A 24461-nucleotide genomic window follows, 5' to 3' on the forward strand; every position below is an offset into this window, starting at 1 on the left:
ATCTCTGAGGAGCACGTTTTTGAGAGTTGTGATCAGATCAGTAAGTTAAGTTATTATTATTAGTTAGATTGTCATGGGAGAGAAGAGCCGGCTTTGCCGGGTGTGGGTGGGCGCGGAGACGGGGATTCTGAAGGGGATCAGCCCGGCAAAGAAACAAGCCTTTAACTTTTCCGAGACGAGCAGCCTGAGCCGAGACCAGGAGGTTCGGGTGCTGTGCTGGGGAGACCCTGCCGAGACGGAAGTGCTAGTGGGCTCCGTGAACGGGACCGTGCGGACGTTCAGCACCGAAAAGGGGGTCTTTACGGAGACCAGGCAGTGTGGGGACGCTGATCAGGGGTTCTTCACCGGGCTGGCGGTGGCGGACTGCGGCCTGGTGACATGCGTGGAGACGGGCCGGCTGCGTGTGTGGAGGGAGGAGAGCAGCAGCCCCGTAGTTGACATCGACGCGGGGAAGAACGTGTGTCGTATGCGACAGAACGCTGCGCAGAAGAACCGAGTCGCCACGGGTGGGAAGGAGAACGGGCTGAAGATCTGGGACCTGGAGAGACCTGACACGCCGGTGTTCACAGCGAAGAACCTGCGGGACGATTGGATCGACCTGAAGCAGCCAGAGTGGCTTCGGGACGCCGCGTTCCTCCCGGACTCCGACAAGATAGTGACGTGCACGGGGCATCACCAGGTCAGCAGAACCAGTACTTTCATATCTTTAGAAATATATAAATTAGTGTGTACAAATATCTATATATATATATATGTAGTGTGTACAAATATCTATATATATAGTGTTTATATATTTATTTAACGATGGATTCAAAATGTATCCTCTGTTTACTTGATGTGGGTGTCCCATGGAAGCCCTTGTTTTGACCGTGTTTCTTCGTGTGTGTGTTGGATCCAGGTGCGTGTGTACGACCCTTCCACCCCTCAGCGCAGGCCCGTTTTGGAGGTCCGCTACGGGGAGTACCCCCTCACCTGCCTGTCTCTGGTGGCCGGGGCGCAGTCGGTAGTGGTGGGCAACACCCACGGGAGCCTTGCGGTGCTGGACCTCAGGAAGGGGCTGGTGCGAGGTTGTCTAAAGGGGCTGCAGGGGGGGGTTCGGGGGCTGCAGTGCCACCCCACCCTGCCCCTGGTGGCCTCCTGCGGCCTGGATCGCTTCCTGCGCATCCACAGCCTGGAGACGCGTGCGCTGGAGCACAAAGTGTACCTCAAGTCCAGACTCAACTGCCTCCTGCTGTCCAGCGGAGCGCTCGGGGAGGAGGTCGGGGGGGACGTGGAGGAGGTGAAGGAGGAGGAGGACGAGCTGTGGCAGAGCATGGAGAAGGTGGAGGAGAAGAGCAAGCGAAAAGCCCCAGAGGAGGAAGAGGAGGAGGAGGCGGTAGAGGAGGAGGAGGAGGAGGAGGCGGTAGAGGTGGAAGTGACGCAGGTGACCAACAGTAAGAAGAAGAAGAAGAAAGGCCAGAAGTGATGTTGGTCAGAGGCTTCATGTTCTCCATGGCGAGGATCATTGAACCCGGTTGGATAGCAGCACCCAGCCCTGCAGTCAGCTGACCAGGAGAGGGCCCCTTATTGGCCAGCAGCTGGTTTCTTTTGGACATTGAGGCGATGCGTCTGCTTGTATGCTCTGTTGTCGATAAAGTTTTAGAAGATATTTCCCTAACCGAGTGTCTTTTCAGGTGTTTGTTGGAAGTGCATCAGTAAACAGGACAAGTGTTTTAGATCCGAGTCTGGATGTGTATTTTGATCCAGTTTGGATCACGATACAAACTGGGAATTAGTTTAACAGAGGGGGGAAATATGAACATATGTTTTATTAAGCCGTTTTTTCAAAGAAATGTATTAACCATCCAAAATACAATAAAATGTGCTGTTTTATGTTATTGTGGTTTTAGGAAAACAAAGACCAACTGAAGGTCTGTCGATCTTGCATACGTAACAGTGGTTATATATTCATGGTTCAGACTGGCTTGAAATATAAGGACATCTTCTACAATGCTTCACAGATTAAACACAATAAATATGAACCTCATGGAAGCTGTCGAGCCTGTCTCTACCACTAACCCTTGACCAAGCCGCACTCAACTTCCATTGGTTCATAAAAAAAAAGGACATGTTACATGAAAGCACATTCTCTTACTTAACCTGCATTTGTAACATTTAAGACCTGTAGTGACTCATCCAAACTAGACATATTAAGTTATGGTAATTTCCCTTTCAAAGGTTTGAGTTAACGTGAAATGTGCACTTACTCTTTACCTGAAGCCACATGTCTGTGCTAGTAACAGCCCACTAAGGATGCTCGATATTGGATTGATGGTTTTTAGATTTCTTTCATTTAAAGAATTCCAACAAAACGGGTGGGAATTTCCTAGACAAGGATCAATAAAGATCTTGAATTCACTATACTTCTATAGTACAGTATAAACTAACTATAGTCCTGCTGCCATAATCAAGGACCAGGTCTTGGACAGGCATCAACTATTTCAGGGTCCCGCCAATTACATAATGATTTGGCCATTCGGCAGGTAAAACCGTTACGGCTAACATTAAAACAATCTTTGCAGGTGGATTTTTCCATCCTGGCAGGTAAAATAAAAAATCCGAAAAGGGAATTTTTTCGACCGTTATTAGTTAATTAATACATTGAAGGTAAAGTGGTGTAAATCCATGCAGCAGGTTAAGGTAACTCCACTATCCCACAATCAGCTTGACAAGAAGACCCCTTCAGGCTTATAAAGGTCCTACAGGTGAGTCTTAACGAGGTACTAAGGGTGAATCTTAACGAGGTGCTAGAGCTGAGGTTTGGATGTCTGACAAGTGTGCGACAATGTTTAATTCCAGCAGAATTTAGGCCTGCCTTGACTTTGCTATTCTCTCTCCTCCTCCTCTCTCTCCTCCTCTCCACGTCTGAAGTGGCGTCTGTTCAGTCTGTCTGGCTGATTGGACGCCATGTTGCTGAAGTCCCGGAAGATGTCTTGAAACGTCTCGTCATCACCTAACACAACCCATGTTATAAAACATACAAAAGACGTGTTGTTGAGTGTAGAGTGTAGCATTGGTTGTGGGCGGTTCTGTGTAGTAGTGCGTGTTGTGTTACCCAGGGCTCCAAACACGCCCTCTGAGTCTCTCATCTCTTCGTTCATCCGAGCCATTCGAAGCCTGATCAATCAAAACAACCATGATCAATTCATCTGATCAATAAACCATGATCAACAACACATATGATCAATAAATCACAATCAATACGATCAATCAATCAGAATCAATACATTTGATATTACATGTGATGACTCACAGGGTAACGATGTCAGCGTGTGCCGTTTCCACGGCGATGGCCAGTGGGTCCTGGCCCCTCTCGTCTGCCGCATATTGATTGGCTCCTCGCTTCAGGAGCAGACACACCTGTCTGGAACCAACCAATAGGAGCTCCCTTAACACACACACCTGTCTGCATCGACTAATAGGAGCTCACTAACGCACACACACCTGTCTGCATCGACTAATAGGAGCTCACTAACGCACACACCTATCTGCATCGACTAATAGGAGCTCAACTAACACACACACCTGTCTGGATAAATACACCAATAGGAGCAACCAATATTGTGTGTGTGTGTGTGTGTGTGTGTGTGTGTGTGTGTGTGTGTGTGTGTGTGTGTGTGTGTGTGTGTGTGTGTGTGTGTGTGTGTGTGTGTGTGTGTGTGTGTGTGTGTGTGTGTGTGTGTGTGTGTGTGTGTGTGTGTGTGTGTACCCAGTGTGTCCTCTGCTGACAGCAGTGTGCAGGGCTCCTCTTCCGGCCTGGTCTCGGTGATTCACGTTGGCGCCGTTATTAAGCAGGTAGTCACAGGCCGGCAGAGAACCCTGGTGTAGATATGATATATATTATTATTATTAAACATAGTACATAGAATTAAATATATAGATCTATATTTATAGTGTCTCACCCCGATGGCAGCAGCCATAAGCGGCGTTCGGTTCTCCTCCTCCGGTTGACGCCTGTTCACCTCTGCGCCTTGGGACAATGCTGCTGCCATGGCAACCACGTCTCCTAGCAACGCCCCCTTGTACAGAGCATGCCCGGCCTCCTCCGTCCCTCGCCCTGTAAGAACAACGTTCAACTCTTTGGTTTGTGATCACTAGGGTTTAGTGATTGCTGAGGTTTACTTATCAATAGGGTCTATTGATCACTGGGGTTTATTGAAATCTAGGGTTTATTGAAATCTAGGGTTTTGTTATCATTAGGGTTTAGTGATCCGTGAAGTTTATTGATCACAAGGGCTTACTGATGCCTAGGGTTTCAGTAGAGGTGTGTATTTATTAATAAAGGTATGTCTCAACTTATAAAGGTATGCACATATCAGTAAAGGTGTGTATTTATTAATAAAGGTGTCTATTGATGGTAAATGTAATGAGTTAACCTACCAACATCTTCAGAGTGTCTCTTCTCTACAAATCTCTTCTCCACATATTTGTCCCTGATCCACATCTCCTTCTCAGCTCTGAACAGAGAAAACACAAGTTCAACCACATCTACTAACCACGTTCTAATGTTTTACTGGTCTAATGTTATTCTCGTCTTCAGAGTCCACCTCGACTCTGCATAGCCACCCTCCCCCTTCTGGCCACCATTGTACACTGTATTGTATTGTGTTGTATTGTATTGTATTGTATTGTATTATAGTACTTAACTGTGTAGCAACTGCAGTAGCTGCTATCATTGCTGTAACACGGGGAATTGGTTAGCCTAGCGATTGTTGTACTTGCACTTGGTTCTATGAACATCCTTTCTGTACCGACAGCGATATATTAATGCACTTCTTATGACAAATGTAACTATTGTAAGTCGCTTTGGATAAAAGCGTCTGCTGAATGCCCTAAATGTAAATGTAAATGGTCTTATGGTCTACTGGTCTAAAGTTCTATTGATCTAATGTTCTTGTGGTCTAATGTTCTTGTGGTCTAGTATGCTAGTGTTGTACTACTAGACTAATGTTGATCTGGTTTAATGTTCTACTGGTCTAATGTTCTATTGATTTAATGTTCTAAAGGCCTGATGGGTACTACTAGAATAGGGTTACATGCCTGTATGTCAAAAAATACCCCTTATTATTCCCACATTGGTCATTTCAGTTCAAAACCGGGTGGCGCGACTTCTGCACTTCAGCACCGCCCACTGCACAGTGTGATGTCACGCTATTACAGAAGTAAAGCTTGAGCGCAAACGGGATGTTTCACACACTTATTGAGGAGCATTCTCGGTGGGCGTGAATGCTCCTCCTGGCTCGGACTTCAATTCTTCTACTTCAGCAGACGTAAAACATGTATACGTATGACATATAACTATCTAAAGCAAAGGGAAAAGTCGAAAAAAGCATGATATCACCCTTTAAAAGACAGGAATAGGAGGAGGCGGTACCTTGGGCTGTGTGGGTGGGGCTTATTTGTGCCCTGCTCTGAACAGGTTGCCTCGTAGATCCTGTTGATGGCATCATTTCCTAGCAAACTAAGGAGCTAAGGGGGGGGGGGGGGAGAAAACATAGGACGAATCAGATGATCAGAAGATTAAAGGGATATGCCGCGATATCTTTAAATTAGAGTTTGCTGTTTTACCCAGATTTTGATGAGGTGTTTAATTCCAAATTCATCGTTTTGATTCCAGAATGGGACTTCGATGGGTTAGCGTTTGCTTTCCATAAGCCACTTCCATTGACTAGCAGAGTTACAGTATACTAGCTCCTGTTCATGTGATGGGAATACACTTTCTATTACTTTTCCCAAGACTTCCAATGCGTTCCGACTAGTCGCTTTTTCCAAACGAGTGACAGAAACATCCCAACAAGATTTTAGTTGGTCTACAAATCCACTATTTCTAGCGCTGTGATTCTTAGGCTAGCCGAATGGGTAGTCTATGTGGAGGGTAACCTATCAGCATTAAAGGTACCCTAATAATCACAGCGCTGAAAATAGTAACACTTATTCCATGGGTTTGTGGACAAACGACAATCTTTGGAAAGTGATTGAAAGTGTATTCCCCTCACACGAACTGGAGCTAGGCTAATGTAACCCTGGAAGTCAATGGAAGCGGCGTACTGAAAGCAAATGCTAACCCAGCCAACTCCCCATTTTTTGGATTTAAACAAATCTGAATCTGGGTTAGACAATTGACAGATTTTCAGCTTCTATAGTTTTAGCTGCTATTTTACCTTTAGCTGTTCAGGCTCCCAGGAGTCAAGGGTAAGAGATCGTACTTTGGAAAGATGGACACCCAGACTCCTGCAAGAAATCATATCAAATGCCGTCATTCCACTAAACACTTACTGTAACTATTGACTATATCTACCTACATCTCCTTACACCCCCTCACAAGTAGTATTAAATATATCTCAATCAACTCTGACTCATATACATTTGTGTATATAATATGTTACCTGATTATTCTAGATGATTACCTGTGTTTTCCAGGTGTTTCTAGCTAGCAGAGCTACCTGTATATTCAAAGTGTTTCCAGTTTCCTGCTTTTAATCAGATGTTTCTAGTTTCCTGTGTGTTCTTCAAGGTGTTTTCTAGTTTTCTGTGTTTTCCATGTGTTTCTAGTGTCCTGGTTTTCCCAGGCGTCTCTAGTCACCTGTGTATTCCGGAACATTCGATGCAGACAGTGATTCCCAGGTTGATGGAGGCCCAGCGGGGGTCCGGCTCGCCACAGTCACAGCAGCTCTGGTTCCCGGGGACCCCCAGGGCCCCTGCCAGCGGCGTGTTCCCAGGGGGTACATTGCTGGTGTGGGATAGTGCTGGCTCCTTAGGAGTAGCCAGTAGACAGGACGTTAAGATAACACTGCATTAATGCCGCGTTCGAGATGCATCATACATCGCCCGCATCAATAGTTTTCCCGTTTGTCTTTGTGGGCATCGCTACGTGACGAGTCGGGTAAGAACAGTCATTGGCCCAGTCATTGTTATTGTTAGCTACATTAGCCAAACCAGCTCGAAAACAAACAACAAGTTATGTCTTGTGCAGTACTACATTGTGTAGAACTATATTGTGTAGTTCTATATTGTGTAGTAGTACTTTGTGTAGTACTATATTGTGTAGAACTATATAGTGTAGTAGTACTTTGTGTAGTACTATGTTGTGTAGTACTTTATTACGTAGTACTATATTGTGTAGAACTATATTGCGTAGTAGTACATTGTGTAGTACTATGTTGTGTAGTACTATGTGTACCTGGGTGTGTTGCAGCTCCAGGTCGATGTTCCCTTGCAGAGCCTCCAACCACAGCTTCATCCCCTGCTGAGAGTCGGCCTGTAGAACACAGCTCCTGCACACATGCACACACATGCACACACATGCACTGTGTCAACAGCAGCATCTTACGTTTGTTATCAGTCAAACACTTTATTCTCTTTATCAATGGTTACTGTCCTAATCCGATGTGAATACCGTGAATAGTCAGACGGGACAATCTCTTGGTTTGATTCCATAGATAGTAGTATATTCATTATCACATTATTCAAAATAATAATAGTCAATATCATATTAAATTGACTGCAGATGCTGACATGAACAGACGTCCACATCCTCCTCAGTTTGTTAAAAGGAGAAGGCCTTTACTGGAGGCGCAGTGCCTCGCCTATAGACACCTGTGGGAAACCCTAATAAGCTAATTTATTATTTTCAAGTAAGATATGATAAATGATTTGTTGAATGATAAATGATTTAACAAATATCTTATCGTTCCACGACCCGTTGACGAAGATATATATACTGTATATATATCCTTGAATATATACAGACTCTTGAGGGCCTTACTTGTGGACGGACAGCAGCTGGAAGCAGAAGCGTCGCTCCGTCTGCTCAAAGCACTTAGCAGCACAAAGTCTGAGATCCTCGAACAGAACCAGGGGCGGCTCCTGAGGTAACAACATTAATATAATAACTATAGCTATATCACCAGGGGCGGCTCCTGAGGTAACAACATTAATATAATAACTAAGTATATCACCAGGATGGCTCCTGAGGTAACAACATTAATATAATAACTATAACTATATCACCAGGGGCGGCTCCTGAAGTAACAACATTAATATAATAACTATAACTATATCACCAGGGGGGGGCTTCTGAAGTAACACAAATATAATAACTATAACACATTAACAAGAGAATGGTTTAAATAAACTGATAATCCTACCTTATGGGACTTCTTGTAGATCAACTGGTTGTTTTTGAGGGTATACCAGCCTCTAAACAAGCAAAGGTTCATACATGAAGCATAACATTCTAATCACAGTTAACAATTTTACTAGTATTATGTATTACAAACTAAACGCAAGGTGAACTACGTAACTAGTATTATGTATAATATCTAAACACACGATCAAGTACATTACTAGTATTATGTATGACATACTAAAGACAGGGTGAACTACGTTACTAGTATTATGTAATAACTTTATAACTTTACCTGGCAGTCTGCTACTAGAACCTGTTGGCCACTAGAACCAATCATTCTGCTACAGCAACCTTTCTGTCAGCCACTAAAAGCTGTCTGCCTGCTACTAAAACCGGTCTACCATTCAGACCTTTTATTGCTATAAGTATAACCCGTCCGTCTGCTACTAGAACCTTTCTGACCTTTCTGCTACTAGAACTATAAAGTCTCGTCTCCTTATAGAGCTTATCAGGAGAACCGTATTACCTCTTCCATGTTTTTGTTTTTCTTCGGGAGCGTTTGAACAAGTAGCCCTGGATGAAGTCATCGGTACCGGTACTCAAGCTGACCACAGGATCCCCAGAGGCGTCCTGAACACATACACAAAGCCGTTAGCCATTGGTCGAGGACGTTGCTGTTCCAGGAACCACCACTAGGTGTGCAAGGGGGCCTTGCCCCTCACTGGACCTTCCTCTACCTCTCCTAGATTACAGCTCAACAGACGGGTAATACAACAAGAGGGGAACATTGAGAAAGTCACACACTCGGCACAGGAGGTCAGAGGTCTGGTTGGGTGGAGGAGGTGGTCTGTTAGGCCGGAGAAGGAAATCAGAGCTGTGCTGTGGAGCAGCAAGAGCAGCCAGAACAGTAATGAGATCTCTTTAATTCACCAAGAGTTTGACGAAGACAATACAAGTTTGACGCCATTTATTTTGCTTGTTTCATCTTTCAATCATCTCCGTTATTCTTCCATTTTTGAAAAGCAGACGTAATAATCAAAAAGACAGGGTTTATTAGGTAAAAAAACTTCTTTATATACATATTAAGGGTTACATTTGTCTCAGAGGTCAAAACATACAAACGTAACCAAAAGATAACAGAATGGATATTCCGGCAGTTGGGGTCCCATGTATAGAAACAGATATAAAGGCTTCCAGAGTTACTTCGGTGACGTCCTCTCATCCCTCTTTAAAGCCCTGATCCGGTTATAGACATAGTATTTGATGCTCTTCCAGTCCCTGTGACCCAGGGCCGTGGGTTCGGCCGACAGACACTTGTAACAGTCGCGACAACCCGGGACCCGACCCGAAGTGATGAGAGCCATCATGTGTCTCTCCACAGCCTGGACCTCCTCCTGCCTCCACTTGCGCCGCCTTGGATCTTAGCAACAAACAGACAGACAGTCAGACAGACAGACAGACAGACCTGGACCATGAGGATCAAGATCGACATTAAAACTTTAAGCGCCAACCTGGGATGTTTTTTGGACGTTCACATTTCTTAGCTTCGTTTGGAATCACTTCATCTTCCGCGCTCCCACATTCTGTGGAGAACCTTTAGATTAAACATCAAAAAATCCCAGGTCTGAGTCAGCTGACTCCATCACCTCCCAGGGTAACCATGGGAGAGAGGACAGCTGGTTACAGTTAGAATGAGGAACTTATTAGGACAAGTCAATAAAAAGCATCCAAAACCCTTGGCATTTTGCATTTGTATTGGCATTTTTGGCTGGACAACATGAATATCAATACAGGGTTTGGGCCACCTAAGAACTGAACCTGCTCCAATAACTTCTTTCACTTCACAAAGTTTATCCTACCGGTGGCAAGAAGGACGTGGTTTTATTTTACTGCTCCCAACATCCTTCATACAGCAATGTGACAAAATGTACAATTAGATTCACTCCCCTTGAGGCAATATGATGCATGGGGGTAGTACACACACAACTGTATTTATACATGTACTTACCAGTGACACCATACGCCAACCTGCGTCGTATTCGTCCCAAGAAGACCTTCTCTAGAGAAAAGAAGGAAAGAAGAGTATAGGTGATCACAGTAAGGACCAGATGAACACACACTGGAAATGAGCCGGTGTTGAATACCTCGGAGGTTCACTTCGATCGCATCAAGACATTTTCCTTGGAATTGTCCTGTGGCTCCAGCTTCACGCGCGAGCAGAACCTCTGCGATTCTGGCAAGCTGGCATGTCTTCAGTGGGGGACAGTAGTATCCTGGAGGGGTAGCGAGGTCATGGCCCACCAGCTCAGCAAGGAGCCCCGTGTCAGTAGTGCACAGATTGAGGACTGTGGAGAGAATTGCAGTGTGTGACCGGAGCTCGGTGTCCATCAAGACTGTTGGGCTCCTCGTCCCACAAACCTTGGCAAAGTCTATGAGACACTCCGAGCAGTGATAATGAGACAATTCAGACGGTTGGCCAAACAAGTATTGGTTCTCCTTGACCACTCCACACTCCCCCCGCTTCTCCACAATCAAATTGAGTGTGCAAAGCATCTTCGGAGTAAGCAGAACTGAAGCTGGACTTACGTCACTCTTCTTGACAACTATTTTTGCAAAGTTTCTGCTTAATATTTTTTGGACATCCGTGAGGGAGTGATCTGGGCTCCAGCAGGTGGCTTCGCTGGACAGGAAGTCAGACACGGTGAGGCTGGACACGACGTGCTCGTGCTGGAAGTTGAAGAGGAAGACCTGGGTTAAGCACACCTTCACCAGCGCAGTCCACGACTCCGGGGAAGGCTCTCGGAGCAGCTCGCACATACCTTCATCGTGTTTTTCTCCCAGAAATAGATGCAGTCTTTGGACATCTTCAGTGAACTTTCCAACAGTTTGGGGGGGGGCTGCAGAGAAGACCAAATCCCTCCACCTCTCCTTGTGGACATCTTGGAAGCTCCTGGCCTTGTCTACCGAGTCCATGTCATTGGCAGCGAGGGCTTTAGACTTTAACATTCTGCTGACCATTATCAAGTCCTTTCCAAGCTTATCAATTAGAGCCCGCTTACCATAGGAACCTGTGACACTGTTGTACTCACATGTTGCCTTTACACAATCAACCAACTCCATGTATTTCTGTGCGTTAATGAAATCCTCCATATTCCTGAATGACGAGACTTTCTTTGCAGTAGTCAGCAGCCCGCCCAGTTCTCGCATCTTCTCGATGGCCACCTTCCTCCCTTTCAGGTAGTTCCTGCATTTCACCAGCAACTGTTCACCCACCTGAATGATGACTCTGTCTTTCCGAATCGCTGCTGTGATGTCATCGACAGGCATTGCGTTGACCATTCTCCAGACCTTCCTGGTGATGTGTGGTGTGACACAACCAATTGATTCAATGTTTCTAGGGCTAGTAGTGATGGAAGTGGGCTTTAATGTACAGGACTTTGAATGGTGCCAGAGGCGGTTCTTTTGAAATAACACCTTGCAGTACCCACAGTGCTTGAAGTCCTCCGGTTTCGACGCCCCCTTGGGTCGCCTGGAAGGAACTAGTTCTCCCTTCCCTGACTTCAGAACTGCTGTGTTGTGCTTGAAGTTCCCTTGGATGCGAAGAAAATTAAGACGTTTCCTTCTCTCCTTGGAGCACTTGGGGAATCCAAATGCGTCAACCACCTCTGGTAAATACTTGTGTGTATGCTTCAGGTGTCTGGAGATCTTTGCAACTGGCTTCATGCAGAACAAGCAGTATTGAAGCTTCGACTTGCGTCTTCCATTAATCTTCACCGAGGAGTGGATGACCACATTCTCATTCTCACTTTCGATGTCGGTCTGGCTTGTGTTTGGACCTTCTCCACCGGCCCCTGGTTTCTTGGGGTTCTTTTTGGTATCCATGGCCACAGTTGACCTGCCCAGTTCATCAAGTGCCTTTTGTTTTGATGCTCTGGTAGATCTCCTGCGCTCTTTCCATCCCCCATTTCCCATTGTAGCCTCTGGAACACTTTTCGAGTGCTTGTCCGTCTGCTCTGAAACACAGTCTTCCTCAGTCTGCTTTGGAATACAATCGTCTCCTGAGTCTTCCTCTGACTGCTCTGGATCACTATCATCTCCTGAGTCTTCATCTGTCTGCCGTGGAACATATTCATCTCCTGAGTCTTCCTCTGACAGCTCTTGAAAAAAGTCGTCTCCTGAATCTTCCTCCGTCTGCTCTGGAACACGGACATCTCCCAAGTCCTTCTCTGACTGCTCTGGAAAACAGTCAACTCCAGAGTTTTTCTCTGTCTGCTTTAGGACAGAGTCATCTCCTGAGACTTCCTCTGTCTGCTCTGGATCACAGTCATCTACAGAGTTTTCCTCGGCCTGCTTTAGAAAAAAGTCCTCTCCTGAGTCTTCCTTTGTCTGCTCTGGAACACGGACATCTCCAAAGTCTTTCTCTGACTGCTCTGGAAAAATGTCCACTCCAGCGTTTTCCTCTGTCTGCTCTAGAAAAAAGTCATCGCCAGAGTTTTTCTCTGTCTGCTCTGGAAAACAGTCATCCCCCAACTCTTTCTCCAACAGCTCTAGAAAACAGTCATCTCCCAACTCTTTCTCTGACAGCTCTAGAAAACAGTCATCCCCCAAGTCTTTCTCTGACAGCTCTAGAACACAGTCATCCCCCATCTTTTTCTCTGGCAGCTCTAGAACACAGTCATCCCCCAACTCTTTCTCTGGCAGCTCTAGAACACAGTCATCCCCCATCTCTTTCTCTGGCAGCTCTAGAACACAGTCGTCTGCAGAGTTTTCCTTGGTCTGTTCGGGAACACAGTCGTCTCCAGAGTATTCCTTGGTCTGTTCTGGTAAACAGCCATAATCCATGTCTTCAACCTCCTCATCTGGTGCAATATTCAACTGTTCGTTGGGATTTTCAGAAATCAAGTCTTCCGCCTAAAAAATAACAGAATTTAACAAAACATTTAAATGAAACGGTAATACCAAATATGTTTAAGTTATTGGGATCAATAAGAGTGAATGATCTTCAGGATTCACTTCATAAGTTACCTGTGGAGGAGCATCATTCTGCTCAAACTGGTCCTGTTCATCACATTGAGAATTTGCATGGAGAGAAAGGTCCTCCATTTTAATGTCCATGTGTTTGTCCTCATCAGTCTGAAAATTTGTTTTGGTCAGTATCACTTCAAACCACGGAGGATACATTCATTTTTATTGAAGTGAGGTTACTGAAGTTCACCATCATGTGACCACTGGTTCATCAAAGCTTCACTGATACAAGCCCCTCAGTTTTCTAAACACTTTTACACTTTTTACTGGTCTGGGCCGTAGCTGATGTGGGACCAGACTGTAGCTGCTGACGGTTTTGTGGGGACTCACCACAATCTCTTCCTTCACCAGAAGATTCCAGCGGTCCGTAAGGTGCTCAGAACCGATGGGTCCCGCCATCTGAAATCACACGCACACAGCGATTCTCTTGAATCCACACCATTTATCCCCAGATACCAAATTTAAACGTGAAAAAGTGATTTATCAAACGTTGATTTCACTTTCAATAGCTTATGCAAGACACATTTTGAGCTAGTCACTCTAATAAGTCAACTAGTTGTGACCTACATCCTGACTTAAAATAGCTATATAAAGTAAGTGCTATGTAAGTGCTATATATATATATAATATATATATATAATATATATATATAATATATATATATATATATATATATATATATATATATATATATATATATATATATATATATATATATATATATACATATATACATACATATATATATATATATACATATATATATATATATATATATATACATATATACATACATATATATATATATATACATATATATATACATATATATATACACATTTATTTGGTAGCCACTTTCTTTCGTCAAATATATGCTGTCAACCATGTTGCAGGACATGGCAATTAGCAGACAAACCTGGTCAGTATAAGAATTTAAAAAAAATAGAATTTGTCTGAAAAGGTTTAGACTCAACACTGCGTCGAATGCCCACTGTAGAAATACACTATCCAAAAAAATCCAGTTTAGAAAGCTCATCCACTCGCATGATTCGTTTTTCTATAATACCCCTGTAGGCGCAACCCCAGCCCTTTCAGTTTTGGGGTTTCTGTCCTGGGCTGTGCCCATCTATGAGAGGGCTTGTCCTCAATGTTACAGCTCCACCCAGCTCCACAATGACAGTGCATGGTTGTATGTGCTTGTTAATCTGATTTATTAGACATTTTATAAAAGATATTGTATATAATATTTACAGACAGATCAGTTATATTTCCCAATGATGCCATCACGACTGATCTCCCCGTTTCCAGAGAAAACCTTCAATCTGGCCAGCTGCCTTTGGGAGGCCAATTTTGGGGACCTCGATTTGTATCTCGCCGTCGTGCTTTCTTCATGCCCCTTTTTTTAATCTTGCCGAGGGTGTCTTCTGTCCAGCGAGTCGTTTGGAGAACACCACCTTACGATCAACCTACTACGGAGCCCCCCTGGGGTCACATAGTAGAAAAAAAAACATGGCTCACAAACTGCCCCCTTGTGAAAAGCGAGTGATCCAACGGTGGGGTGGAGTTTAGGAGAAATACGGCTGATTCTATCCCACATAGAACACGTCAATTTTAACCTGGGGTCCTTACAAACCTACCGACCTCTTAGCAAACAAAAAAACTAAAATAACATTTAAACTAATGATTACCTTTAAGCCAGATCAGCCATGTCATTATATGGCAGCCAAACCTTAATGTTTAACAGATTAACATAAATAATAGCTATTTTGCTAAATTAGTTGCTATATTATCAAAAATGATGCAGCAGAAACATCTAAGCAGATATATTTATGCAAGACATTTTTTTTTTTTAATCTTGAAACAGCTAGCTCTTAAAAATTGAAATGAGACATATTATACCACCAGGTGGGAGTGTGATTAGCCTTACAAGGCCTTTCAAAAATCTGCCCCATATGACTTCACTAGTGGGCGTGTTCACCTAGAGCTGTGCTGGATAGATCAGTCTACCAGCCTACCCAGTGGACTGAAGTAAACGTTGCTCATCTATCCAGCACAGATCTAGGTGGACACGCCCACTAGTGATGTCATATGGGGCAGATTTTCGAAACGTCTTGTGCTAATCACACTCACACCTGGTGGTATAATATGTCTCCTTTAACAGATTATGTTGCAAATTTAGCCTGTCAAGTAATAATTCATATTGTACAATAACAATGAAACTTGATAGAGCAATGTTTTATGAATAAATTAAATGCACTTACCACCACTAATTAATTATGAATAAATGAAACAAGCGTCCCTCGAACAATGTATTATGAATAAATGAAACGTACATACATGTACCAATTTAGTATGAATAAATTAAACATACTTACCCATACCAATTTATGAACCATCTTTTTTAGACCCCGACAGACGCAGCATCAATCTCGGATGTGGATCAAACCCTGCAGTCCCAGACCACAGAGCGCTGGTCTGGGACTGCATGGTCTAGACCCACTGCTGGTCTGGGACTGCAGTCCCAGACCACAGAGCGCTGGTCTGGGACTGCAGTGTCTAGACCCACTGCTGGTCTGGGACCATAGGGTCTAGACCCACTGCTGGTCTGGGACCATAGGGTCTAGACCCACTGCTGGTCTGGGACCATAGGGTCTAGACCCACTGCTGGTCTGGGACCATAGGGTCTAGACCCACTGCTGGGACCGTAGGGTCTAGACCCACTGCTGGTCTGGGACCATAGGGTCTAGACCCACTGCTGGGACCGTAGGGTCTAGACCCACTGCTGGTCTGGGGCCGTAGGGTCTAGACCCACTGCTGGTATGGGACCGTAGGGTCTAGACCCACTGCTGGGACCATAGGTTCTAGACCCACTGCTGGGACCATAGGGTCTGGACCCACTGCTGGGACCATAGGGTCTAGACCCACTGCTGGCACCATAGGGTCTAGACCCACTGCTGGGACCATAGGGTCTAGACCCACTGCTGGGACCATAGGTTCTAGACCCACTGCTGGGACCATAGGGTCTAGACCCACTGCTGGGACCATAGGGTCTAGACCCACTGCTGGTCTGGGACCATAGGGTCTGGACCCACTGCTGGGACCATAGGGTCTGGACCCACTGCTGTTAGAACCCGTCCGAGACCACTAGGCTGCAGTGGCGGTACGAGGTAGAGCAGGTAGTCTGGAAACAGGAAGGTTGTTGGTTCATTCCCTGTGACTAAGTGTCGAGGTGTCCCTAAGCAAGACACCTAACCCCGACTGGTCCCGATCCACCTGTTGTTCACTTGCGTGATTTCACATGGCGTCGATGTGTTAATTTGTGAATCTTTGAATGAGTGAATGTGACGCAATAGTTGTAAAACACTTTGAGTGGCCACAGGTCTGAAGCGCAGTCCATTCACCATTGAGGTTGTCGGAGCGGCTTCAAGTAAAACCCGGAGAGAAAAAAAAAATTCAACTGCCGGGACTAAACCAGAATACATTGGTGGGCCTCCCCGGGCGGACAGAAGGACACAGACAGGTCAGAAGGAGAGGTCGGGAGGGTCAGAAGGACAGGTCATGTGGATCGGTAAGAAGGACAGTTCAGGAGCTCAGAAGACACATCAGAGAGGACCGACTCCGACGCCAGCGGTGTCTTCACACAACAAAACACTTCCCTACTCCAGCATTGAAGGGCAGCAACGGGCATCAATTACCAGACAATTCAGTTCCAATCAAAACGACGTAGTTCAGACCGTTCAGTATCACCTTGAAAGTACGTTTGCGCCTCCTTCTTTTCCGTTCGGTTCACACATTCGCTCACTCCAAAGTTTGAGGAAAATAAAAAACGAACCAAATGAACAACGTGTTGCGACGGTGTATGTGATGTTTTGTGTGATGGTGTCTGATGGTGCTTGAGATGCTTTGTGTGTGATGGTGTATGTGACGCTTTGCGTGTGATGTTGTATGTTATATTGTGTGTGATGGTGTATGAGAGTGCGTGAGGATGGGTGTGAGGGCGTATGTGTATGTGATGTTTTGTGCGATGGTGTGTGTGATGATGTGTGATGGTGTGTGTGATGGTGTGTGTGATGGTGGGTATGATGGTTCATGTGATGGTGTGTGTGATGGTGTGTGTGATGATGTGTGATGGTGTGTGTGATGGTGTGTGTGATGGTGTGTACGATGGTTTATGTGATGGTGTGTGTGATGGTGTGTGTGGGTCCGTTTGTGATGGTGTATGTGACGGTGTGATGGTGTGTGAGAGTGTGTGATGGTGTGTGTGATGGTGTGTATGATGGTGTGTGTGATGATGTGTATGATGGTTTATGTGATAGTGTGTGTGATGGTGTGTGATGGTGTGTGTGATGGTGTGTGTGATGGTGTGATGGTGTGTGATGGTGTGTGATGGTGTGTGTGATGGTGTGTGTGATGGTGTGTGTGATGGTTTATGTGATGGTGTGTGTGATGGTGTGTGTGATGGTGTGTGTGATGGTGTGTGATGGTGTGTGTGATGGTGTGTGTGATGGTGTGTGTGATGGTGTGTGTGATGGTGTGTGTGATGGTTTGTGTGATGGTGTGTGTGATGGTGTGTGTGATGGTGTGTGTGATGGTGTGTGTGATGGTGTGTGTGATGGTGTGTGTGATGGTGTGTGTGATGGTGTGTGTGACGGTGTGTGTGATGGTGTGTGTGATGGTGTGTGTGATGGTGTGTGATGGTGTGTGATGGTGTGTGTGATGGTGTGTGTGATGGTGCGTGTGATGGTGTGTGGGTCCGTTTGTGATGGTGCATGTGAGGGTGTGATGGTGTGTGAGAGTGTGTGATGGTGTGTGACGGTGTGATGGTGTGTGAGAGTGTGTGATGGTGTGCATGATGGTGTGTTGGTTCGTGTGTCATCGTTAGTGACGGTGTGTGATGATGTGTGCTATGATGGATCTTAATGCATTGTTTATAGTCGGCATGCATGACAGAACGTGCACTCAATGCATGTCCACACCAGTGTTGGGGCCAAAAGGCGACTTTAGTGGAGGTTTGAGAGTACAGATAAGCTGCTAAGAGGAGTGGCAGGACGACTTACTCTCTGCTGCACTAGAAGGTGATGTTTTTCCAGATCTTTCCGTTTGACCGTGCAGTCGGCAGAGAGCTGGGCCAGCTGCAAGAGAGAACCCAATAATTTAGTTCCTTGCCATCTGGAATGGGCCTAACTGACAGACCAAGAGATAGAGGAGGAGACAGAGAGAGAGACAGACGGAAGAGCAAGAGAGAGGAAAAAAAACACATGGCTATACCTTGGGAGAGTAATGCAGAATAATATATAATGCAACATAATAAAATATTATATGACATTAAATGTTATATAATGTCAAATACATGAGATAACTAACTATATAATACAATATTCATTATAATGATCAAAACATAATATTTTAATATTGTATAAGTTACATCATATATGTTATACAATATATAATATAGGTCTTATCAAGGTACTTTCAATGTCGGGTAGAATCTCAAGGTGCTTAACAGTGTATTAAAACCCTAACACAAGCCGAAAACAGATTTCACAGTCCCGGTCTAAAACAAGGGCAGGGCAGGCCCTTTGGTCGCCATGGAGATGAAGCAGGGTCTGGCCTCACCTGCGTTGCCATGGTTTTCATTGTCGGCTCAAGGTCTTTGAGGAGGTCGAAGCCCTGGTGGAAGAAGGTGTACTGGGCATGGAAGTAGGAGAACACCTGGGGGGACAGGAGAACACGCCTTCATAACCCGGCTTCTCCTCCTCTATAACCTCGCTCCTCCTCTACAACCCTACTCCTGGTCTGGATTCCTGCTGCTCCTCCTCCTCTAGGAACCCTGCTCCTTACTCCTCTGAAATACTCCTGCTCCATCTCTAGAGCCTTGCTGCTGCTCCTCTATAACCCTGCCTTAACTCCTCCAGAATCCTGTTACTCCTCTAGAACCCAGCTCCTCCCTCCAACCATACTGTCGTCTGAAGCCTCCCCCTCCTGCTCTAGAACACTGCCCCTAGACTAGAGCTCAACTTCCCTGCTTCTTCTCTGCATCTCAGCTCCTCTACAACCCTGCTGCTCCTCCTCTCGAACTTAGTACCTCTAACGCCCCTAAAGCCAGCCTCTAGAAAGAGACCTGGTACAGAGCGGTTCTAGATTCACAGATCTATGGAAGAAGTCTACATGGAGGCTCACGCAAAAGACCAGCTGTATCTTGTGGGACACCTTTCCAAGATGAAGCCATTAGCTGTTGTATAGCAATAGAATGGTGATCATATTGCTAGGCAAATGGCTAGGCAATTGTTGGTCTCTTCCGTCGGGGTATATGTGTCCAGTTAAATTGCAACACAACATTGTGCATGTTTCTCAACATTTACCCAACAGGTCTTACAGAATTGAGGATGTCCACCTTCTGCTGAATCTTGAAATTGTTGAGCTGAAAAAAAAAAAAAAAAACTGAAATAAGAGTACATAATGGTTGTACTCCATCATTATATGATTTATCATATCATTATATTGTTTACTTATAAGAGATAACAGGTAAATATTAGACATCAGTCAGCAGTGAAGCAAGAGCTAATAGTACTGTAGAGCTAACAGCAGGCAATGGATAACAGCGCTATAGAGAAAATGGCAGTTAAGCTAAGAGCCAACACTGCACTGCCGATAAAAGCTATACATTAACTTCAGTTATTTCATTGTATAGGATTTGGGTGTGATTTAGGGTTGGGCAATCATCTACAAGCTTCCATCGTCCGATAGCGCCCCCTAGCGATCGCCGATAGTCGATACTATCGGGGGGGGGGGGCAACTTTATAATAATTTTATAATATTAATTATTTATAATAATTTATCACTGAAAAAAATCACGTTTTTATTTTTCGTTTTTTTTCTGAAAAACGAATACGATAGTCTTCCCCTTGGACCAGAGTGAGCCGTGAGCCTCCGCTGATTTAAGATGTAGTGTTGTTCGAATTCTCACTGGTTAATTTCATGCCCTATATAGTGCACTTAAAATACCCAAAATGTGAGTGTACAAACTGTACATATGATGTTCCCTACGCGTTACTCCCATATACCACAATGCAATGCGGTCGTGTTTTTCCGGAGGAGAAGAAGAAGCTCAATAACCGCAAGCGGCGAAAACGAATACATTTAATGATGGAGTCTCCGGCTTTCGTTTAGAAATATCAACAATTTATTTGGGATTTAACAAGAAAATGAAACATTCAAAATTAATAAGAAAAACCTTGTTCAAGGAAATGTAACATTCAACATCAATACAACCTCCAGCTTTCCTCGAGAGTGCCCGGTTTGTTTACATGATCTGGGCGCATCCGTCTGCGTCACACAAATACCCGGCGCATTTACTGACGCAAATGACGTTTAGAAATGTTCAGCGTAGTGTCCGAATTCTCGTTTGTTCGTTCCCTATGTAGTGCACTATATCATGAACACTATAGGGAATAGTGAGTGAGTGAATAGGGAACGATTTCGAACACAGCTCATGTACCACAGCTGTGACCCGGAAATGGTGCAGCGGGGTGTGTGTGATGTCATTTCGCCATGCGAGCAGACCGGTAGGTTTCGAGCCCCTCCCCTCTCCTCTGGCAGCAGTGAGTGAATACGGCAGGTCAGCGCTACATAGTATGTTTTCCACCGGTGCCAGTTAATTTCAATTACAATTTGCGGGGCTTTTTAAGTTGAAAAAATAGCTACCACAGCGCTATTAAAATTAACAATTAATTATTCAAATATAATTATCGCCTTTTTATCGGCAACTTGAGACGATCTACGATGGAATCCATCTATCGTCGATAGTCGATAGAATCGACTATCGGCCTATCCCTAGTGTGATTGACTACAATTTGAATATATATATACATATATTTAAATTGCAGTGAAGTCCATGTAGTCCATCACACCCAAATCCTATACAATGAAAAAAAAAAAAATAATATATATATATATATACACACACACAATGTTATTTGCTAAAAGCAAACACAAACTATGTATATTTGCACCCAGCGCTATAGAGCTACAGGGCTAGATGTTTACCTGCAGGCAGTAGTCCAGAGCAAAGTGCTGGTAGCATTTGCGAGTGGCTATCAGCAGGTGGCTAGCGCGCTCTGTGTCTGACTCTTTGTGGCGAGACACCTGGGCATTTTTCAGAGCCGCCGTCTCAAGGTCGTCTCCGATCCGCACAAACTCCCTCCGGATCTCGCCCAGGGCCGGGAAAAACCTTCAACACAACACCAACACTTTGTTCATCAACTCCCCCATCATCATCATCAACACCACCACCACTACCATCATCATCATCACAATCACCTCCCCCACCACCACTACCACCACCACCAGCATCCTGATCACAATCACTGCCACTTTGATCATCATCAACACAAACATCATCACTACCAAGTGTGCGTCTTCCTGGTTCCCGTATAGTAAAAACCCATGTGTGCGTCTTCCTGGTTCACGTATAGTAAATAAAAAGTGTGTGTCTTTCAGGTTCCCGTATAGTAAAAACCCATGTGTGCGTCTTCCTAGTTCACTTATGCCGCTTTTCCACCGCACATGTAGCTCGACTCGACACGACACGACTCGACACGACTCGACACGGTAGCAGCGCGGGTGCTTTTCCACCGCAAATAGTACCTCCGGGACGTGGGCGGGGTCGTCTGCGCGAAAGGGCCGTGACGTATTTTTGTACGCGACGCAAACAACACCTACGTAACCCACACATGGACAGAACCCACATAACAACAATGGAGAACATCGATGCGATGGTATTCGTGTTCGTATTATTAGCTGGCATGTTGAAGAAGTGGAATATGTTGGCTGCGGCGCTACTATGGCTGTTCTATCGTTACCAGCATGGTTGCCATGTCGCTCTCGTGACTTCGTCACACTCTCTGGCCAATCAGTGGCCGGCCGTCTGCCGACGTCACCTTTTAGCATCGGCTCAGCCGCTTGGAACCTAGAGCGAGGCGGTACTAGAAAAAGCAGCCACTTGAGGTACTAGATCGCGGTGGAAACGCAAAAAAGGCGAGCTGAGTCGAGTCGAGTCGTGTCGAGCTGGTACCATGCAGTGGAAAAGCGGCATTATAGTAAAAACCCATGTGTTGTCTTCCTAGTTCACTTATAGTAAAAACCCATGTGTTGTCTTCCTAGTTCACTTATAGTAAAAACCCATGTGTTGTCTTACTGGTGCCCGTATAGTAAAAACCTGTGTGTGTGTGTGTGTGGGGGGGGGGGTTTGTGTGTGTCTTACTGGTTTAAGAGGCTGGTAAGCTGGTGGTTGATGGCTCTCTGGGTCTGATCCAACAGAATCTGAGGAAAACACAAACACCTCCATCAGAGTGAGTGAGTGAGTGAGTGAGTGAGTGAGTGAGTGAGTGAGTGAGTGAGTGAGTGAGTGAGTGAGTGAGTGAGTGAGTGAGTGAGTGAGTGAGTGAGTGAGTGAGTGAGTGAGTGAGTGAGTGTGTAGTTAAATAAAAAATATTGTGTGTGTACTCAGTACTCACTGTGTGGAAGTTTACCATCTCATTCAGGCCCTGGTCAAATTGCCTCAGACAATTCTAAAACACACAAGAGAAATTAACCAATTACAGGCCAGAAAAATACATTGATTCTTACTCGAGAGGAAGCAATACTACCAATGAGACAAATACTGCTAATAATAGTACTATGAGCTTCCATATTAATTGAGGCTACAAGGAACCCTGTTGGTATTTATCTAATGTATGCATTAACATAAATAAAATATAATATATATCACAGTCAAGCGATGTATATTAGCAATAGTTCTGTGGTTCCTACCGCTATTGAATCTTCCTTCTTGTGGAGCCCTGAAAGCTCTGCCAGACTGGAAACAAACAGCTGGTTGGCTGTGCTGTACACTTGTCCCGCCTCCACCATGTTAGAGCAGCACTTCTGTACCTATTGGTCGGATTACAATTCAATATACCATAATGCTCTGCAGAAAACATTACGTGTGGTTCTCAGTCTAAAAGTAATATTAATAAGAGTAATCCTCATAATAACAATAGGTATCCACAGGTACTCCACTATTATTATTATTATTATTATTATTATTATTATTATTATTATTATTAGGTATTCACCAATACCTTATTTATTTGCAGCTCCAGAACAGCAGCATCCGATTCAAACTGATCCACAGCCAACCTAGAATAACAAATAGTTAAACTTGTGATCACTAGATTAACTATCTGGACAAAACTAGAATAACAGCAGAAAACCTTGTAGAAGTAATTAGATAAACTACCAGGACCAACCTAGAATAACAATCGTAGACCTGGTATAAAGAAATGAAATAAATTAACTAAATGAAGGGACCAGGTCCCGCTCTACGTGAAGGGTGGAGGAATAGCATAACAGGCCATCTGCATTCATGGGAGCATAAAAAGGACCGTCCTTGACGGTATTTATTTTGATGATTTCCAAAATTGGAAAACGTTGAACTACATAGACTTTAACGCAAAACGTCGAAAGACTCGACTGAGGCAGATAGGGTCCGACTGCGACAAGAAACGTAGAAGGTCTAAAAACTAGACTTGCCAAGCCCCAGACAGGCCCCTTGCCAACCCACAGGCCCCGGCGGTGCAGCTGGGGGTTATCGGGATGGAGAGGACTCACCTGAACACAGGGGAGTCTTGCAGACACTCTTCAAAGTCCAACAACACTTCCATGATGTTTCTTGTCTTGGAGTTGTTGCGCTAGAAACACACCATGGAGGCTCTGACTGTGTCGTATTCTATAGTCTTTACTACTTTATAGTAGTATGGCAGTTGCACTACGGTACTTGCAGTTGCAGCTCAAACGCCGTACAGACCATAACAACCCATTATAATTTCTGTAAATTGATAAGCATGCAGTGCGGCTGCGTGCAACGCCGTGCTGCTGTCCACTTCCTGATCCTCGAAGAGATGGAGGAACGAGCTTCACCTAGAGGACAGGAGGGATTCCTTCGCCCGCTCTATCACTCCCCACAATACAACCGAGAGAAACAGCGTTTACATTATTCTTCGATGTGTTTTTATTACACTACTTCATATATCCGAAGAAATACCGTTAGTTTTTTTATTTGCTCGCTCACAATTAGAGAAAACACTAACAGCCTCTAGGCGAGAGACCAGAAGCGTATTTCACAACAGTGGAAAAAAAAGAAGTTGATCTGGTAGACTAATATTTGAAGATGTTAAAAAAGGAGGGCGGGGCTGGGTTTTGTCGGATTGTTATTCGGATCAGAGCTTAA

The 24461-nt window shown here is 44.7% G+C and overlaps 2 protein-coding genes across 5 annotated transcripts; one reads left to right on the plus strand and one right to left on the minus strand.

Annotated features, from left to right (window-relative positions):
* Positions 1 to 2: 2 nt before the first annotated feature.
* Positions 3 to 2598, plus strand: wdr74 (WD repeat domain 74). The gene is made up of 2 exons (XM_056611955.1): positions 3 to 679; positions 899 to 2598. Exons 1-2 carry the CDS (start codon positions 74 to 76, stop codon positions 1463 to 1465), a joined length of 1173 nt encoding a protein of 390 aa, XP_056467930.1. The 5' UTR covers positions 3 to 73; the 3' UTR covers positions 1466 to 2598.
* Positions 1482 to 24150, minus strand: zgc:162872 (BAR_ACAPs and ArfGap_ACAP domain-containing protein). Of its 4 annotated transcripts, XM_056611933.1 has the most exons (22): positions 23843 to 24150; positions 23314 to 23371; positions 23003 to 23122; positions 22708 to 22761; positions 22455 to 22513; positions 21239 to 21422; positions 19569 to 19613; positions 18809 to 18904; positions 18250 to 18324; positions 8694 to 8797; positions 8187 to 8238; positions 7805 to 7905; positions 7220 to 7313; positions 6623 to 6792; positions 6201 to 6270; positions 5414 to 5508; positions 4420 to 4496; positions 3942 to 4096; positions 3749 to 3858; positions 3293 to 3403; positions 3095 to 3156; positions 1482 to 2992 (listed from the first exon to the last, which is right to left on the minus strand). In XM_056611933.1, exons 1-22 carry the CDS (start codon positions 23893 to 23895, stop codon positions 2865 to 2867), a joined length of 2073 nt encoding a protein of 690 aa, XP_056467908.1. In that variant the 5' UTR covers positions 23896 to 24150; the 3' UTR covers positions 1482 to 2864. The 4 variants fall into 4 exon arrangements, with proteins under 4 accessions (XP_056467908.1, XP_056467905.1, XP_056467907.1 ...); XM_056611930.1 differs by lacking the exons at positions 1482 to 2992; positions 3095 to 3156; positions 3293 to 3403; ... (8 more) ...; positions 8187 to 8238; positions 8694 to 8797 and adding exons at positions 8805 to 9587; positions 9679 to 9750; positions 10176 to 10226; ... (1 more) ...; positions 13193 to 13300; positions 13523 to 13591; XM_056611931.1 differs by lacking the exons at positions 1482 to 2992; positions 3095 to 3156; positions 3293 to 3403; ... (8 more) ...; positions 8187 to 8238; positions 8694 to 8797 and adding exons at positions 9498 to 9587; positions 9679 to 9761; positions 10176 to 10226; ... (1 more) ...; positions 13193 to 13300; positions 13523 to 13591.
* Between the last annotated feature and the right edge of the window lie 311 nt (positions 24151 to 24461).

Source organism: Gadus chalcogrammus, chromosome 16, assembly GCF_026213295.1.
Source record: "Gadus chalcogrammus isolate NIFS_2021 chromosome 16, NIFS_Gcha_1.0, whole genome shotgun sequence".
NCBI classification, from domain to species: domain Eukaryota; kingdom Metazoa; phylum Chordata; class Actinopteri; order Gadiformes; family Gadidae; genus Gadus; species Gadus chalcogrammus.

Bases quoted from the DNA above. Each gene is read 5' to 3' on its own strand.
- wdr74 (XM_056611955.1), top strand. From the start codon at position 74: ATGGGAGAGAAGAGCCGGCTTTGCCGGGTGTGGGTGGGCGCGGAGACG. The intron at 680-898 runs GTCAGCAGAACC...TGTTGGATCCAG, and splicing joins CGTGCACGGGGCATCACCAG to GTGCGTGTGTACGACCCTTC.
- zgc:162872 (XM_056611930.1), bottom strand. From the start codon at position 23,895: ATGGAAGTGTTGTTGGACTTTGAAGAGTGTCTGCAAGACTCCCCTGTG. The intron at 23,372-23,842 runs GTGAGTCCTCTC...TTGTTATTCTAG, and splicing joins CAAGACTCCCCTGTGTTCAG to GTTGGCTGTGGATCAGTTTG. The intron at 18,325-18,808 runs GTGAGGCCAGAC...TCTCTCTTGCAG, and splicing joins TGAAAACCATGGCAACGCAG to CTGGCCCAGCTCTCTGCCGA.